The sequence below is a fragment of the Barbus barbus genome (genome assembly GCF_936440315.1).
Source record: "Barbus barbus genome assembly, chromosome: 7".
NCBI classification, from domain to species: Eukaryota; Metazoa; Chordata; class Actinopteri; order Cypriniformes; family Cyprinidae; genus Barbus; species Barbus barbus.
The window spans coordinates 1,949,163-1,962,992 of NC_136735.1; the positions used below are offsets into that span (position 1 = coordinate 1,949,163).

The window sequence follows — 13,830 nt, forward strand, 5'->3', positions numbered from 1 at the left end:
GGGAGCAGTGGTATTATGTGTGTTTTCAGTGATAGAGCGAGTGGGTGTTAATGTGGGGAAAAGGTTACATACCAGCCAAGTCTACCAGCCAGCCAAGAAAGAAAGTCTGAGCTACAAAAGCAGATTGTATGGGAAAAGCACAATGAAGGGAGAAAGAGAGCAGAAAACAGATCCGGTCCCTGAGGAGACGCCCAGAAACCAGGATCAGGAGATCGAGGAGAAAGACACCAGTGTCTGGCACAGACAGACTGATGGACGAAGGGCTTGTAAATGTTTGAGAGGCTGAACGGTCATTGGTTAATTCACCTCTGACCCAGTCAGCTGGCCTGATCCTGTACATGTGTGTTTCGTTCCTTTGGGTTCAGTTGTCTCCAGACGCGAGTCAGATCTGACACAACCTCTCTCTGGGACGCCCAGCAGTGTCTTCAGCTGTAAACATGAGTCATACAATGTATTCCTGAACTTTCCCCCATAATGCATATGTGGGACACAGATTGATTCATGTCCTTCATTACACAACCTGTGTAGTCAGTGATGATTTTGACGTGTGTAGTTTGAGTGTGAGTTTACTTCAGGGTAACTGTAATGAGTGTAAATCACTTTGAATAAAACATGGTTATTAAAGTAATGAAAAACCTGGGAATATCAGGGAACCTTAGTTGAGTCTGAGGGTGCAAAAAAATCTAAATATTGAGAAAATCGCCTTTAAAGTTGTCCAAATTAAGTTCTTAGCAATGCATATTACTAATCAGAAATGAAGTTTTGATAAATTTACTAAATATCTTCATGGAACATGAGCTTTACTTAATATCCTAATGATTTTTGGCATAAAAGAAAAATGGATAATTTTGACCCATACAATGTATTGTTGGCTATTGCTACAAATATACCCCAGCGACTTAAGACTGGTTTTGTGCTCCAGGGTATATATATATATGCAGACAGATAGATAATATTACGGAAGTTCTACGCGGCCATGCATTATTATAATTTTTCTGTCTTGTTTTCTCGTGATCACGACATAACGAAAGTTGTTTTGTCGTTATCAAGACTTAATTTTCTCTGTGTATTCGGCATGAGAAAATGCTATAGAAGCAGCATCATCGCAGCATCATGGATGATCGTATTCGCTTTTACTTTGATCAGGAACTCACTCAAACTGAAATAGCTCTGTGTCTGTCAGTGATTGACGACTTACACATAAGTGTTCGACACTTGAGAAGGAGGTTGTCGGGTCTGCAACTTTATCGTCGAAGACAATATAGCGACCCTGATTTTCTCACGATAGCTACAATTACATCGTGAGAAAACGGTTTTTTACGTTGAGATCAACAACTTTTATGTCGAGATAATGACAAAACAACTTTCGTTATGTCGAGATCACAAGAAAATTAAGTCGTGATAACGACAAAACAAGACAGAAAAATTATAATAATGCATGGCTGCTTAGAACTTCCGTATAATATAAAGAACTAAGGCTCTTTATTTATTTTTTCTTTATTAGCTTTTATATTTTATTTATGTTCTGTTTAATAGTGCTCATTGTTTAAGTTGAAAATTAAATATATTTAAAATATTACAAAAAAATACAATAAAACCCAAAAGTAAAGTTTGGGCAGGGTCTTTTTTCATGAAAACAATGTCTCAAAGTAAAGAATCACAATGCTCCAAAAGGTTTGTGTAATTTAGACAAAATCTAATTTACAGGCCTGGAAATGAGCAAATACGAAACAGTCATGGAAATTTTCATAGTGAATATAGATTATTTTCTAGTTTTGCTCAGCTATAAAATGCAGTAGTCAACATTTGAAGTGGATCAAAACCATTCATCAAAGTTGTCCTAAAACCTAAAACCAAAATGTGTTTTTTTCTTAGGACAACTTTGAATAACATTTTTGATCCACTTAAAATGTTGACTGCAGTGTTTATTCAAAATTGCTGTTGGAATCACTATCACTACAAAAGTTATTCAGTTTGTTTTGTTTTTCCAAAAAAAGTATTATAATAAAGAGAGGAAAAGTTATGTAAAATTGTTGGTCGAAACATTAATATGCACGTTAAATGAGTAATTGTTGGAAAGTGAGCTGTATTTATTTTAGAGTTAAAATAAATCAAATTTTTTTAAAAATCCTAATTGTATGGGTATTTCTTCTTTTAGTGGTAATGCTGGGGTTTAATTAATCTGAAGTCATTATACAGTCATGGTCAAAAATATTGGCACCCTTGGTAAATATGATCAAATGGCTGTGAAAATTAATCTGCATTGTTAATCCTTTTGATCTTTTATTTAAAATAAATCACAAAACTCAAACCTTTCATGGAATAATAAGAATTTAAAATGGGGGGAAATATCATTATTACTCATATTATCTTATGAGTAAAATGTCTCTGAAGTATTTTCCCATTCATATTCACAATTTTGAGCACTCCAGGGTGATTATGAACATGAAATTATCCAGCCATGGCTTCCTGTTTCACAGAAATATAAATAGGAGGGAAAACAAAGCCCAAATTCCCTTAATCATCCATCACAATGAGAAAAACCAAAGAATGTATTTCTGATGTGCAGCAAAAGATAATTGAGCTTCACAAATTAGTGAAGTGGCTTTAAGAAAAGAGCAAGAGCACCATCAGGGCAATAATTTAGAATTTCCAATCAACATAAAATGTTATGAAACTGCCTAGAAGAGGACGTGTGTCTATATCATCGTAATGCATTTTTGTGAATTTTTTAAATAAAATATCAAAAGCATTAACAATGCAGATTAATTGTCACAGCCTTCTTTGATTCTTTCATATTGACCAAGGGTGCCAATATTTTTGGCCATGACTGTAATTATCTACAAAGCTACAGCATTGTATGATACAGTATGTGTTCAGTTTGATGTTGTTTGATGTGTGACACGTGTGTTTCTCATCTCAGACAGGTTATTTTACATCTACACCTCAGGAACAACGGGTTTACCTAAAGCTGCTATCATAGTTCACAGCAGGTTTGTGCAACGCTGTTCTTAAAATACAGAGCAGACGTCATGTGTGCAACTGTGTCACTCTGTGTTTGTGTGTGCTGTGTAAACAGGTACTATCGCATCGCTGCGTTTGGATATTACTCCTTCGGTCTGCGGCCAGATGATGTCGTTTACTGCTGCCTGCCGCTCTATCACTCCGCAGGTATGTTTGCAGTACACAAACATCACGTTCTGCTCACGTTATGTCCTTCACTCGTTCTCTTCATCTTGCAGATTTCCTCAAATAAACCTTCATTCTAGTCATATCGACCAGGTTGATAAATCGGCCCATATTTGATAGTTTCAAATTTACTAGTATCATCTGATAACCCAACCAGTGTAATAGTTCACCTAGTGTCAACTCCATAATCTACCAACAGCCTTGTCAATAGGTAAACAGTTTTGATTAAATATTGTGTGAGATAAGTGTTAATATCAGTTTGAGTAAATGCTATTTAAAAAAAAAAAAACTATATTGGTGACCACCAGTCCATGGACCCTAGTCACATGCTGTGTCCCAATTCGCCTACCTATACTATGCCCTGAAAGTATGTACTCTTTTGGTGAAGACAAAGTACATACTTTTGAGTATGTAGCGAATAGTAGGCAAGCTTTGAGACATACTGCTTCTTCATAGCTGCATCTTTAACTGATGCTCTGTTGTTTAGTTAGGTGCATCCTGTAACTGTTTAAACTGCCCTGTCAATCATCTTGTAACAGTTAACATCATCCACATTTCGTTTAATTTGATTTCCTACCGTATGTGAGAGAAATAAAGAAGCACATCACGGGTCTTTCATGCCGAGAACTCTGCTCATGTGTTGCATAATGATGCATTTCAAAGTTAAACACCAAACGTATCATTATAAAAGTTCACTGTGTTGCTGCAGATGAAATATAACGTGGATAACATTAAATCAATATTTTTTATCAGGTTAGACATTGATTATTTATCACTCAAATCCCTTTCTCTACCTGTCCGTCGGTCGCGTATATACACCATGTTTGTAGTTTTTAAATACTTTTGATGCGTGTTTGTAGTGTTTGTCTAATCAAATCCTAGTAAATCAGTGTGAATGATACATGAACAAACCCGTCAGTAAAAATCTCAGAATGTAGATAGGAATAACTGCTAAATGTGGTGTAAGAAAGTGCTGCTAAAGTGGAGACAGAAACTCGCCAACTTTAAACCTATGCATTTTTACCATGTTTTTAACACTGATATATGAACAAACTGCAAAGTAAAACCCTTCAGAATATAGATAGGACTACAAATGTTAAGTTTAGGGTATGTAAAGCCCCATTCGCACAGGATTAGTGTTACCTGCTGACCTCCAGTTCTTTGTAATAATTGTGGAGGTTGTCTGTGATCTTAATCCCATGCGAATCGGCCATGTCTGTCATTTGTAAAGTAGAAATTCCCCCACAAATGACCTACCATATTTCGCCGAACATCGACCTGTATGTAACATATTATCGTCCTGTGATAATATTAGTAGAATCAGCATCTCTGTGATTTGGCCAGCATTTGCCAGGTCGTATATTATTTTTCGAGGTTTTTGTTTCCCGTGCACCTTTTTATCCATCTTTCGTAAAGAATGGAGCTGCGTTGGAGTGTTTTGATAGTATTTTGGGTGCTGTCATATCGCTATACTACACCATACAACTGTACAATTTGCAGAAAGAGAAAGCTGAAAAGGTTTATGTGTTACAAATAAATCAAGCATAAAGCTTGAGATATTATTTTAACCTAGTGAAATGTAAATGACACAGGACACGAAACTATATTAGTTTCTTTTTTTAAATCCATCTAACCGGACCACGGGACTCTCAAAGCCTTGCCATCGTATCCAGGAGATAAGTCACAGGCTTCGGTTATCCCGTGCGAATGCACCACACGATATTCTGATGTGGAGGGTCATTTCAAAATCACACAAGGGCCCAAGATAATACTAATCCCATGAGAAAAGGGCTTAGGTGTTACTGAAGTGGAGAAAAATGCACCACCTTCAGATATATCTACTTTTACCATGTTTACAGGGGTAACATATTATATAAATCAGTGTGAATATGTACAAACCCCTCAGTAAAAACCTTGATTATAGATAGGAATAAAACTGTTAAGTTTAGGGTATGTAAGTGTTACTGAAAAAACTGGCCATGCACATGCATTTTCATTTTAACAATATGACTTGTAATGGTAATTATTAAAGTCTGCAGCTTTGCAGGTTCTTGAAGGAACACATTAAGTGTCATTAAATGCTGAAACTGAATCTGTAGTTTAGGTGGCACAAGTTCAGCAGACAGGTGTAAGCAGCCAATCGTGTCTCTTCTCTCTGTGTTTCCCAGGGAACATTGTGGGTGTGGGTCAGTGTCTGCTGCATGGTCTGACGGTGGTGATCCGCAGGAAGTTCTCCGCGAGCCGTTTCTGGGACGACTGCATCAAATACAACTGCACTGTGAGGACCTCTGACCACAGGCATTAGTCATCTTCTATAGTCTCACACTAGATGGCAGCACAGAAAACATCTTTAAAGCTCAGTTCATCATATTATTATGCATTTAGGATGACAAAATGAAATAAAATTTGATTTTTACAGTATATATTCCTAATCTTTTTAAAGTTGCTTTGAATAAAAGTGTCTATTAAATTCATAAATATAACGGTTCATTATCTTATGTATAGTGTAAAATATGAGTAAAACCAAAACAAGCATCATTACCGCATGATCTTTATACCACGGATATTTCTGCACCGGTATCGAAGCGTCAGTATTCAGTTTGATTGTTGATGGTTGATTTCAAGTGTTTAAGTTAGGTTTGTGTGTGTTTACAGGTGGTCCAGTACATCGGTGAAATCTGTCGATATCTGTTATCTCAGCCGGTCCGGCCGTCCGAGTCTCATCACCAGGTGCGTGTCGCCGTGGGCAACGGTCTGCGGCCCAACGTCTGGGAAGAGTTTATGAAACGTTTCAACATCAGACGCATCGGTGAGTTTTACGGAGCCACTGAGTGCAACTGCAGCCTCGCCAACATGGACAACAAGGTGTGTGTGAACGTTTACTGAACTCATTAGATCTGAATAGGTATTGGGTGTGATTTACGGACGTGTAATGTGCTTCTCTGGCCAGGTGGGGTCGTGTGGCTTCAACAGTGTGATTCTGCCCAGCCTTTATCCCATCAGACTGCTGAGAGCAGACGAGGACACTATGGAGTTAATACGGGACAGTCGAGGACTGTGTGTCCCGTGCAAACCTGGTGAGAAACACACACATACATATGAAAACATTCAGCAGATGTGTGATTTAATATCTAAAGAAGGAAGCAAAATATTAAATAATAATAAATATATTAACATTAAATTGTGTGATTTAATGTATAGTAGGGATATCTGTTGTCTGCTGACCAAAGCTGCATTTATTTGATCAAAAATACAGTAAAAACAATGAAATATTGTTATATTTTGAATTAATTGTTTTCTATGTGAATATCCTGTTTATTCCTGTGATCAAAGCTGATTTTTCAGCATCATTACTCCAGTCTTCAGTGTCACATGATCCTTCAGAAGTCTATTATGAATTCTAATATGCCGATTTGCTGGTCAAGAAACATTGATTATTATCGATGATTTTGATGCATCATGTTTTTATGGAAACTGTGATGCATTTGATTTGTCAGGATTCTTGAAGCTCAACAGAATGTCATTTGAAATAGAACTTTACTTTCACTTTTGGTCAACATAATCCATTTTTGATTAATAAAAGTATTAATTTCTTCTTAAAAACAATCTTCCTGACCCAAACGTTTAAACACTAGTGTATATTTTGCAATCACATCATGCTGATTTTACATGATCCTTTACTTAATATTAGTTTAGTTTGTTATTTTAGTACTTTAAATGTTAAATCTTGCCTTAGAAACCAGCTGAAATAAAACTTTGAATTGTGAAATAAAAATATAAAAAGTTTATATATTTATACACTATAATAACCCTGGTGTATTTGTGTATTTTCTGTGCACTTCAGGAGAACCAGGGATTATCGTTGGCCGAATCAATCCTCAGGATCCGTTACGTCGTTTTGATGGCTACGCGAATCAAGAAGCCACCAATAAAAAGATCGCTCACAATGTCTTCAAACAGGGAGACTCTGCGTATGTGTCGGGTAAAGTCAGATTTCTCCAGATGTGAACGGATCCACATGTGTGTTAGATGGATGGTTCTCACTCTGTGGTCCTCTCTCTCAGGTGATTTGATGGTGATGGATGAGTTCGGTTATGTGTATTTCCGGGACAGGGGTGGAGACACGTACCGCTGGCGGGGTGAGAACGTCTCCACCACAGAGGTGGAGGGAATCCTGAGCGCTCTGTTGAATCAGACGGACGTGGCCGTGTACGGCGTCTCAGTGCCAGGTGAGTCTGCAGATGTGGGAAATAATAAACGATAGATGGTAGAATGATACATTAACCCCTTCTCAAAATTGTTAAATTAAAGCACACAGTCATCTCTTCTCCACCGAAGCCCATTTCCACCAAATAAAAATACAATTTTATGTCTTGAAATTGACACTCCTGTAATTGCAACTTTATATCTCCCAGTTGTGACATCATTTCTTGAAATGTGAAATCTCATCATTGCAACTTTTTTTTTTTTTTAGTAATTGCGATTTAAATCACTGATATTATATGTTACAATTGTAACTATTTTTTTACGGTGGCTGAGAGATCTCAATGCTCTGCAACTTCAGAAAACACATGCAAATACAAAAAAGCTCCAGCAAATCCAGAAAACATCTCCATCAGTTTGACAGCAGGTGCTGCAAATGCTTACAACACAAACAAATAAAGAATTTAATTTGCAGTGCGTTTCTTTATTTGGTTGTGTTGTGAGCATTTACAGCACGTGTGTTGTCAAATTGATGAAGTTGTTTTTCTTAATTTGAGGGTGTTTTTTCTGTTTGCAGCATGTGGAGCTCTCTCGGCCGCCGTCATTTTTCACAGTTGTAGCTTTATATCTCCAATCTGTGTCTGTATATCTTACAATGCATCTTCACATCTCACAATTGCAGCTATTTTGTGTAGTTTCAACTTATCAGTTGTGATTTTACATTTTGAAACGTGACTGTAAACATCACAATTGCATTTTTCTGTAATAATTACGTAATAAAGACTACATATTACAACTATTTCTCGTAATTACAACTTCATTTCTCATATAAAGAAATGAAGTTGGACTCATATAAACACTGAAGCAGTTAATGAGATAATTAGGTTATTAATTAAGTGATGATTGACCATTATTGAAGACACCTGATGTTAACAAGCAGAATCACCAAAGAAGAAAATCACAATTTGTAAGTCACCATTATAGCGGTCAGTGTTTGCATTAGTTGGGATCTTGACCCTTGACTTTTTTCTTCAATAACGGTCAATTATCGCTTAATTAAACTCCAGATCAGAGATCATGATACAGCGATGTCAGTGCATGTGTTTGACATCCAGGGAACACAGTTATTTTCTATTAAAGTGTGTGTTAAAGCTTTGGGTTGCCATGTGTTTTTCATCAGGTGTGGAGGGGAAGGCAGGAATGGCTGCCATAGCGGACGTGACGAATGACTTCAACTGTGAGACGTTTCTACGAGATGTGCAGAACGCTCTTCCTTCATACGCTCGCCCCGTCTTCTTACGACTTTCTCCTGAGGTCGACAAAACAGGTCACAGAAACAGATTCATGCTCAATTTCCCTCTGTATTTTAGTTTAGTTTACCTCAAACATACACTGTAAAAGATATCCTAAATTTAACGATAAAGGCCGGTCAGAAAGTGTTAATTGGTTAACAGCTCCTATAGTATATACTTTGAAAAACTGCAATAGATCTAATGAGACATTTCTTTGTAATTTTACACTAAAGTACTTAGTTTTAAGTAACTACAATTTTAAAGCTACTAAATAACTTTTCAAATTAAATTTTTTCTAAGCAACTAAAGTTTTACATTTAAGTTTTTCTAAGTAACTATGTTGTAAATATAAGTTTTTCTAATAAGTTTTGGATTTAGGTAACTAAAGATTTTCTAAATAGATAACTTACAGTGAAAATTGTATTGACATACCCAGAATCATTATGTTTAAATAATTTGTATTGATTATGTACAGTATATTTGGGCTTTATCTACATCTTATGTTGTTACCATAATGGTTTTTGTATGAGCTTTGATTCCTCATGTGACTTTTTCTGTTCCACCTGTGTTTTTTGTGTGTTAAAGTAACATTATATCAGTTAATAAAATATGTTTTTAATTGCAAATTTAAATTAAATCCATGAAATCTAAAATGTTGCTACCAAATCTTATGTTCTGGAGTCTACAGATGTCAGTTTCTTACTGTAAATTTGACTGATTCTCATTTTTTACAGTGTAAAATCTGTATTCCTGTAAAGTATTTCATGTCTTTCCCCCACAGGCACATTTAAAATCCAAAAGACTCGCTTACAGAAGGAGGGATTCGACCCACGACAAACCAGCGACCGGCTCTTCTTTCTCAACAGCCGATTGGGGCGATACGAGAGTCTGACGGAGGAGCTCTACAGCGCCATCATGCAGGGAAAAGTATCGCTATAAGAAACAGAGAGTCTTATTGTGTACATTTCATCGTTGGGTATCGATACACGGTTTATTTGACCAAATCAGCTAGATAACTGGACTACAATCAAGCTCATACTTGCCACACTGTTGAGTTAATACTTGAAACCACTAGTTCTTTCACTAGGCTTTCACATTGTTCAATAGTACAAAAACTACCTTTTTCAGTTCAAGCACATCAGCAATGGCCTCTGGAAGTGAAATTCATTTTATTATTACAAGCCTCAGATATGTTACAGATTTTTGATTAGAAACACTGGACTTACTTTTTCTCACTTTTAATTTAACTAAACACAAAGGTGCTTTACATGATATTACCGAAATACGTTTCATGATGTAAAAACACTACTGTAAAGGACACAAAAATGAGTCCATGTGTGATTAACTAGTCAATCAGAAGGCTCTGTATGTGTTTGGGTTTGCTGGTCTTGGAGGGGATTTCACATTCAGCTGCCGTTGAGAACTTATTATTGACTTACAGCACTGGAAATCACTTACAGCACTTTTACTGTGGTCAACACTGTGATACTGAGATATCTTTTTAATACATACATATATTAAATTCTGAGAGGTAACAGTAATAGTATTACAGATATGCAAAACATTTCAGATCACACACATTAAACTGTACGATTTCAATGTTAAAAGCAACAGCTTCTGAGAATTGAATGAAAATGATCTGATGTGACATGTACATAATCATACTGTTAGCAAATCAGATTGTTTATTCTTTTTTAGATGTTTTGAATATTTTACTTTCACTTGAATTTCTAAACAATTTTAATAAATTTAACTCAATAGTTTTATGCTGTGAATTCTTCTCTTACTCTCATTATCATAGAAAGACAATGTCTTCTCAAACTCTATGATGTACTTTCCTCTGCTGAACACAGAAGATGTTGTAAAGAGTGCCCATTGACTTCCATTATGGACAAAACCACACAGAGACATTTCTAAAAATATCTTCTTTTATGCTCCATAGAAGTAGAATCAGTTCTTGAAGGACCATTGAGAAAGATCATTTTTGTGTGAACTATCCCATTAACTAATTACCAAATGATATTGAAAGTATAACAATCAATCATGTTCTGTCATCATACTGTACTTTGTAAAGGCCGTCCAAAGGCTGTTAAATCTCACAGAGAGTGACAGAACAGTCTGACTGAAGCAGAAACCCAGCGTAGAGGGGTTCAGTGAACGTGGTGTTGAGTGTGTGTAAGTGTGTGAGTGTGTGTGTGTCAGAGACGCTGTAGAAGGACAGCGTGCCAGCAGACACATCCACATACACTCCTACTCTATTAGATGCTGAACGGACTGGTATATTAATCATACTCTTATTGTGTATGATAAGATAGCTTAAACGAGAGCACTTCAGCACCCAAGAGCGTGAATTAAGGCCGAACGCATAGTCATTATCAGCTCCTTTATACCTCCTTCCTTTATAAGTCACTGCTATTTCAACCCACATCCTCGTGTCCCATTCAACCTCCCAGTAATGGCGTCCAGTGAGACTCTCTCGACACAGGACCTGCGGCTGCCAGTCGAATCTCTCGGGATGATCCGGATACGGCTGCTTCTCTCTCATGTGCATCGCCCTACGGTTCCCCTCAGACAGAAAGAGGTTCGGATGAGCCGTGTTTGGGTCCAGTGTGAGATTACAGGCATCTGAACACAAATATAGAGAGCATTTATAACCCATTCTTCTTTAAGTGCCATTTAAACCTGTCTAGTTTTTCTTTGCCCAGGTTATCTAGAGTCTTCAGAAGACGCTCTTGAATAGTTGGCATCTTCTATCACTGGTGTCTTTTGCTGGAAAAAACAAACAAAAAAAAAAAACACAATGACTCCACACCGGTAAATGTGACACTAAATATCAAATTAGGATGAAATGCTTTTGAAATATATTTACAATTGTCATTAATGTCTGTTATGGTGTTATCAGCTACATCTCAAGCAAGTGTCTGTCCAATTAATGCATTTTGTTATGAAGATCAGACTAACCTGGTATAAGATGTTTAAGAGATTCTGCACAAATCTGATGCTGCTGGACATTTCTGTAAACCTGCTTTTAAATGATATGTTTTGTGAAAAGCGTTGCACAAACAAACCTGAAACGTTACCTGTACTGAGAAACTTTTACTCGGATCTTTAATAATGGTAAATCAATGTAAAAAGTCTTAGTGCATTCAGTTCAAATGTGAATACAGAGATTTACATTCACACACAACAGTAAGTAATGCAGATTACACAATATTCATATTAATATAACTTGCCACTGATAAAGTTGTAAATGTACTGCTCAGTTAGTAAGTAAAGGATTAGATAGCAATAGATAGCAATACACGATTCTGTATCTATAATCATTAAATGCATACCTTGTGTGTGAATGATCCTAAGAAACTACATTTACCGGAAACTCTTAGACTTACAGTCGTAGCTCATCTCATTTTCGGTAACAGTAAAAATGCAGCCTGGGCTGATTGAACAGTGCCGTTGAAAACCTGTTGGTCTCGTTGTCCTGTTTCTGAAAGAAAACATCTTTATCCACAGACCACATTCACAAACTCATGAATATGACTCAGACCTTCACTTCTCAGAGAAAATACTGATATTGTGGTGCAGGCCTTGGTCTGTTCTCATCTGAAGTATCTGAAGTGAAACTCGCCATCGTTGATATGTTTTCTTGGATTTTACCAGTTTGCCTATGTAAATGATATTTGTCCTCACTAGTAGTAAAAAATGTCAAACAGCAACAGCTTTCTTACCATTGCTTCAATCAAAAATTATCCATAACCATAGTGACAGCCCTGCTAAAAATAACAATAGAATCCTAATAGAAACCATCAGAAATTCCAATGGTTTCCATTAAAATACCATTTTAAACCAGTAAAACCATTGCAAAATTCCTTTATGTAGTGTGTTTTGGGCATTTTCCCAATAGGATTTAACATCCCACCAATAGAATCCATCACATACCAGCAGACGCCATTATAGTTTCCATTAAAACCAATAAAATTCTCATTATAACCATTAAACCCATTACATTTTCTATTGTGTTTTGGGCAGGGTTCTCTTGTTTTTTCCAGCAGGGAGTGATGTCCAATCGAGGCGCGAAATCATTTGAGTGGAGCATTTGATTCGCGCGCAAATCACAAAAAGACTGGATGTAAAAACTTTAGATGACACAAGTATATCTGCAGATCTGTAAGTTACCCTTACCACAAATTAAAACATAAAACACAAAAGATGCACATTGGGTTAAGTTATCTACTGTAACTTAGTAGTTCACTTTTGGGTAAATTATCCCTTAAGTATGAATTGAGCCCTGATACAAACAAATGTGAAGTCTTTCCCCCGGTTTCACAGACAAGGCTTAAGCCTAGTCCTAGACTAAAATGTAGGTCTTAGCTGTTTCAACTGAAAGAAACTTGCACTGATTGATCTTAAAATATATAAGTGTCTTTGTTTTGTCTCAAAATGCACACCAGTAATGTTTTTTTCTAAGCATGTTTATAAAAATTACTGAAATGTCCTAATTGAACTATGCCTTAGCCTGGCTTATTCTGTGAAACCGGGCCTTTATTTTCTAATCCGTAAAAAGCAATAAATATATTCAAAAAATGGCATGTCTTTGGCTTGTTTTGTCTGTAGCTAGAATATGCAGTAAAATCCCCGGTGTTAAATTAACACTACTCGGTGTTCATTTGGGAAACACCAACAGTGTGTTACGCCCAGAAGCAAGAAAAATCAAAAGTGAGATCCCTTTAACATCTAAAATATTTCTCCTAGACAGCAATCAGGTTACTTTAAAATCGAATGGAGTTTTTTAGCACGAGTCTCCTGCTTCTCCTGAGACAAAAACTCTCTCAGTGGTCTCTTTTAAAGCTTAAAAGAGATCTCAACAACATTACAAAGTGTGCACCAAGTCAAATGTCTCAGCATGAGCTCAAACATTTCTACCATATAATATTTATTAATAATCAAATTAGTCAGTTAATAATCAAGACTGAGTCATAAGCCATGTATGTGCCTTTCAGCAAAAAAGCTGCATGGTTACTTTTTCTGTAAATCAATTTTGATAAAGGCATTGGGTACATAACTATTTCTAACAACAAATGATGCGCACACACATACACATCCTATAAAAAGAAACATTATCCTTATTCACATATATTTTCTCTAAATC

The 13,830-nt window shown here is 36.4% G+C and overlaps 2 protein-coding genes across 2 annotated transcripts in view; one reads left to right on the top strand and one right to left on the bottom strand.

The window, feature by feature from the left end:
* LOC306872264 (long-chain fatty acid transport protein 1-like) overlaps nucleotides 1-10,448 on the top strand; it is a 13,439-nt gene extending 2,991 nt beyond the window's left edge. The window contains exons 4-13 of the mRNA XM_079420762.1: nucleotides 30-266; nucleotides 2,897-2,993; nucleotides 3,080-3,171; nucleotides 5,358-5,467; nucleotides 5,845-6,054; nucleotides 6,140-6,266; nucleotides 7,034-7,171; nucleotides 7,254-7,418; nucleotides 8,573-8,719; nucleotides 9,466-10,448. Coding sequence (XP_079276888.1) covers nucleotides 30-266; nucleotides 2,897-2,993; nucleotides 3,080-3,171; nucleotides 5,358-5,467; nucleotides 5,845-6,054; nucleotides 6,140-6,266; nucleotides 7,034-7,171; nucleotides 7,254-7,418; nucleotides 8,573-8,719; nucleotides 9,466-9,623 — 1,481 coding nt within the window. The 3' untranslated portion in view covers nucleotides 9,624-10,448. The remainder of the gene's footprint in view (nucleotides 1-29; nucleotides 267-2,896; nucleotides 2,994-3,079; nucleotides 3,172-5,357; nucleotides 5,468-5,844; nucleotides 6,055-6,139; nucleotides 6,267-7,033; nucleotides 7,172-7,253; nucleotides 7,419-8,572; nucleotides 8,720-9,465) is intronic.
* LOC306872949 (uncharacterized protein) overlaps nucleotides 1-13,830 on the bottom strand; it is an 819,728-nt gene that overhangs the window by 673,838 nt on the left and 132,060 nt on the right. The gene's annotated exons all lie outside the window — the stretch shown is intronic.